This window comes from Otolemur garnettii, unplaced genomic scaffold (genome assembly GCF_000181295.1).
Source record: "Otolemur garnettii isolate 467f Iridium unplaced genomic scaffold, OtoGar3 scaffold00021, whole genome shotgun sequence".
NCBI classification, from domain to species: Eukaryota; Metazoa; Chordata; class Mammalia; order Primates; family Galagidae; genus Otolemur; species Otolemur garnettii.
This window is the reverse complement of record NW_003852416.1, coordinates 20,681,549-20,685,592: the sequence shown is the minus strand read 5'-3', so window position 1 is coordinate 20,685,592 and position 4,044 is coordinate 20,681,549. Positions and strand designations below refer to the sequence as shown.

Genomic DNA, 4,044 nt, shown 5'->3' with positions numbered 1-4,044 from the left:
TTTGTTGTGTCAACTTGTACTGTTTCTCCACGTAGCTTTCGGGAATTCTTTTCTGGAACATTGACTATTGTGCCTTCTAGTAGTTTTAATAAACCTTGCTAAACGCCTTCTCCACCTACATCCCGTAACTGATGAATGCCTGGCACACTGCCAATCTTATCTACTTCATCCAGAAAGACAATTCCTTGTTGTGCCTTTTCTACATTATAATTGGCATCTTGGAGCAGTTTGGCAATCACAGACTCAATATCTTCACCTACGTATCCAGCCTGAGTCAAAGTTGTACAGTCACAGATAGCAAAAGGGACATCAAGGCATTTAGCTAAAGTCTGTGCCAGCAGGGTTTTACCTGACCCAGTTGGTCCAAGCAGCAAAATATTACTTTTTTCAAGTTTTATGTCATCATGAGAAGAATCCAATACTTCACCTCCTCGTTTTTCCTGAGGTATCTGTTGATTTACCTGTTGCTGCATTGATGCTCCCAAAGCATTACCATGTGGGCTAATTCCAGCAATCTGAAGCAATTTTGTAAATCTGTACTCATCCTCCCGTCTTCTTATTTCTAACTCTCTAGGTGTTAATGATATCTGCTTCTCAACTTCTGCTTGCTGTCTCAAATTAGCTGGGATATTATTATATATTCTCTTATAATGATTGTACACAGCAACTGAAAGCACCTTCTTAGCAAATGACTGGCCAACAACATACTTGTCGAGGTAGTTGTAAATCTTCTTAGGGGGTGGAGGTGGTTTCTGTTGGAATGCCAATTTTACAGCTTCAGCTGCTGATTCAGGTTCTTTAATTATGCTTTTCTTTGAGTCTGCTTCAGATAGCACAACAAAAAAATGATGACATTTTTCACACTTGACAAAACGGGTGGATGACACGAAGGTCTCTACATGCGTGCACAAGTCACCACATTTAGGACAGCGCAGCTGGTTTCCACCTTTCCCAGAATTCCCAGAGCCCGACTTCTTATTGCTTCCCTCACTCACTGATTTCTTATTTCCATCTCCAGAACCATCTTTACTTATCCCATCTTTTGAGGCAAAGTATGCTGGTGTTTCTGTAAAGGTTCTAAGAGGAGCTCTTCGCAGAATCTGAGTTTCAAAGGTCCCAAGCCTTCCTAAAACTGGTATGTGAATGCGACCACAAGAAATACCTCTGTGCGCAGAGGCGAATGAGGAGGTAATGAGCCGAGCGGCCGCCGCACCGCAAGTACAAGCGCCGCAGCTGGACATCTCCGCGGGGCCTAGGCCGGGGCTTCGCCCCCCGAAGATCTTGACGTTTCAGCAGCCCGACTCCTACTCGCAATAAGTGCTTTCTTGATTCTGAAGCCTCCCGCTGGCCCTAGGCCGAGAGCAGAGTTCACTAGCCAGGCCTTCGCGCTCTTCGTGCCCTACCGCTGTCTACTCTCTAGAACAGACTCTTAACCCCACTCCCTTCCCCTCCTTCTCCTCCTCCTCCCCCCCACCCCCCCTCCTACCGGGCTAAAACATTCTTGATAAAACAATACAAATTATTCATCTTGACAACATGGGAATTTTACATAAAACATTTTTACTGGCTGTCTGGAGGAGAAATGCTTGAGCAAATGAGCTACAACCTTGACCAACTGCTTGTTTTCAGAGAACACCATGTTATGTAAAAGAATGACAGATAACTATAGTTATGCAGGTTTGACTATCTGGCAGACATTGTCTCCAGAAAGAAAAAAGTGGTCTGTAATATCAAGGCAAACAAGTGACAGTTCTGACTGCTACTGATAAAATTCTAACCTCCTGGTTCAGCACTTGTAGCTCAGCAGCTAGGACGCCAACCACATACACCAGAGCTGATGGGTTCGAACCCAGTCCCGGGCCTGCCAAACAACAATGACAACTACAACTCTGCATTGTGGTGGGTGCCTGTAGTCCCAGCTACTTGGAAGGCTGAGGCAAGAGAATTGTTTAAGACCGAAAGTTTGAGGCTGCTGTGAGTTGTGATACCACAACACTCCACCAAGGGCAGCAGAGTGAGACTCTATCTCAAAGAAAAAAAAATTCTAACCTCCAAGCAAAAATTAAGATTTTTCTTTTCTTTTTTTTTTTTTTGGTAGAGACAGTCTCACTTTATCACCCTTGGTAGAGAGCCATGGCATCACACAGCTCACAGCAACTTCCAACTTTTAGGCTTAGAAGATTCTCTTGCCTCAGCCTCCCGAGTAGCTGGGACTACATGCGCCTGCCACAATGCCTGGCTATTTTTTATTGCAATTTGGTTGGGGCTGGGTTTGAACCCGCCACCCTTGGTATATGGGGCCGGCGCCCTACCCACTGAGTCACGGGCGCCACTATGCCCAGCCCCAAAATTAGTATTTTGGAAAACTTATGTATCTACTACCTTGAGCAAGACAGTTTTCCTATACTAAAAGATGTTTTTGATGATATCACTATAAATATTAATATATATATTTTTCTCTTTTTGAAACGGAGTCTTACTTTGTTGCCTAGGCTAGAGTGTGATGGCATCAGCCTAGCTCATAGCAACCTCAAAACTCCTAGGTTCGCACTATCTTCCCTTCTCAGCCTTCCAAGTAGCATACACTACCATACCCAGTTCATTTTTTTCTTGCTCAGGGGATCATTCAGCCTCAGCCTCCCAGAGTGCAAGGATTACAGGTATGAGCCACCACACCTGGCCATAACAAACTCTTAATTATCTAATTATAAACTGTTCTCTTATAGATTATTAGTTTTAATCTTTTAGTTAAGACTAAAGTTAATCTTGGCTGGGTGCGGTGGCTCACGCCTGTAATCCTAGCACTCTGGAAGGCCAAGGCAGATATATTGCCTGTGCCAACAGGTTTGAGATCAGTCTGAGCCAGAGCAAGACCTCATCTCTAAAGATAACCAGACGCGCCTGTAGTACCAGCTATTTGGGAGGCTGAGGCAAGAGTATTGCTTAAGTCCAAGACTTTGAGGCTGCTATAAGCTATGATGCTACAGCACTCTACCAAGAGTGACAAAGTGAGACTTTGTCTCCAAAAAAAAAAAAAAGATTAAAGTTAATCTTAACTATAATCTTATAGTTGAAACTTTCCTCTCACCTGACACCTAAGTCAAGCCTCCTTCAATAAGCAGAAGTGCTTAAGAAATCCAATTAAGACTGGGCACAGTGTCTCATTGTCTATAATCTTAGCACTCTGAGAGGCCGAGGCAGGTGGATCACTTGAGCTCGGGAGTCTCAGACCAGCCTGAGCAAGAGAAAGTCTCTGTCTTACTAAAAATAGAAAAATATTAGCTGGGCATTGTGGTGGACACCTATTATCCCAGCACTTGGGAGGCTGAGGCAGGAGGTTTGCTTGAGCCCAGGAGTTTGAGATTGCTATGAGTTAGGCTGATGCCATAGCACTCTAGCCTGAGCGACAGAGAGAGAAAGAGAGAGAGAGAGGGAGAGAGAGAGAAGGAGGGAGAGAAGGAGAGAGAAACAGGAGAGAGAGAAGGAAGGAGAGAGAGAAGGAGGGCACCTGGCCCAGGTAAAATAAGACCAGCATAGTAAGCATCTAGCAATACCATGAGTTATTTTATAGCCAAGCATGTGGGAAAACTAGGTTATCTTTTATGCTGTTGATTTTTTTCTTTTTCTTTCTTTCTTTTTTTTTTTTTTGCAGTTTCTGGCCAGGGCTGGGTTTGAACCCGCCACCTCTGGCATATGGGGCCAGCGCCTTACTCCTTTGAGCCACAGGCGCTGCCCCTAGGCTGTTGATTTTTATATGCTCTTTTTAAAAAAATTAAGTTTGTCCTGTTTTCTGAAATGGATTATAGGTTCCCAGTGGTAAGCTGCATTTCTCTTCTGTATTTCAAGAACCTGGCGTGATACTTTTTGCATGGCAAGCACTTAGTGTCCATTTACTAATGATGAGTACTCTTCAACTCCAGCTCCCAAATACATTTATTATATTCTCCCTCCAAACATTGATCCTGCTACTTCCTTTATTCCTCTAATTTCTTCTCTCAAAATATCTTTCATCTATTAATTGCTCTTTTTTTTTTTTTTTTTTTT

General features: G+C 43.5%; 2 protein-coding genes across 3 annotated transcripts in view; both read right to left on the bottom strand.

The window, feature by feature from the left end:
- LOC105886743 (ATP-dependent Clp protease ATP-binding subunit clpX-like, mitochondrial) overlaps positions 1 to 1,446 on the bottom strand; it is a 2,505-nt gene extending 1,059 nt beyond the window's left edge. Inside the window, 1 exon segment of the mRNA XM_012803636.2 lies at positions 1 to 1,446. This exon segment is cut by the window's left edge and continues 1,059 nt beyond it. Coding sequence (XP_012659090.2) covers positions 1 to 1,241 — 1,241 coding nt within the window. The 5' untranslated portion in view covers positions 1,242 to 1,446.
- Positions 1 to 4,044, bottom strand: part of DNMBP (dynamin binding protein) — a 126,193-nt gene that overhangs the window by 65,519 nt on the left and 56,630 nt on the right. The gene's annotated exons all lie outside the window — the stretch shown is intronic.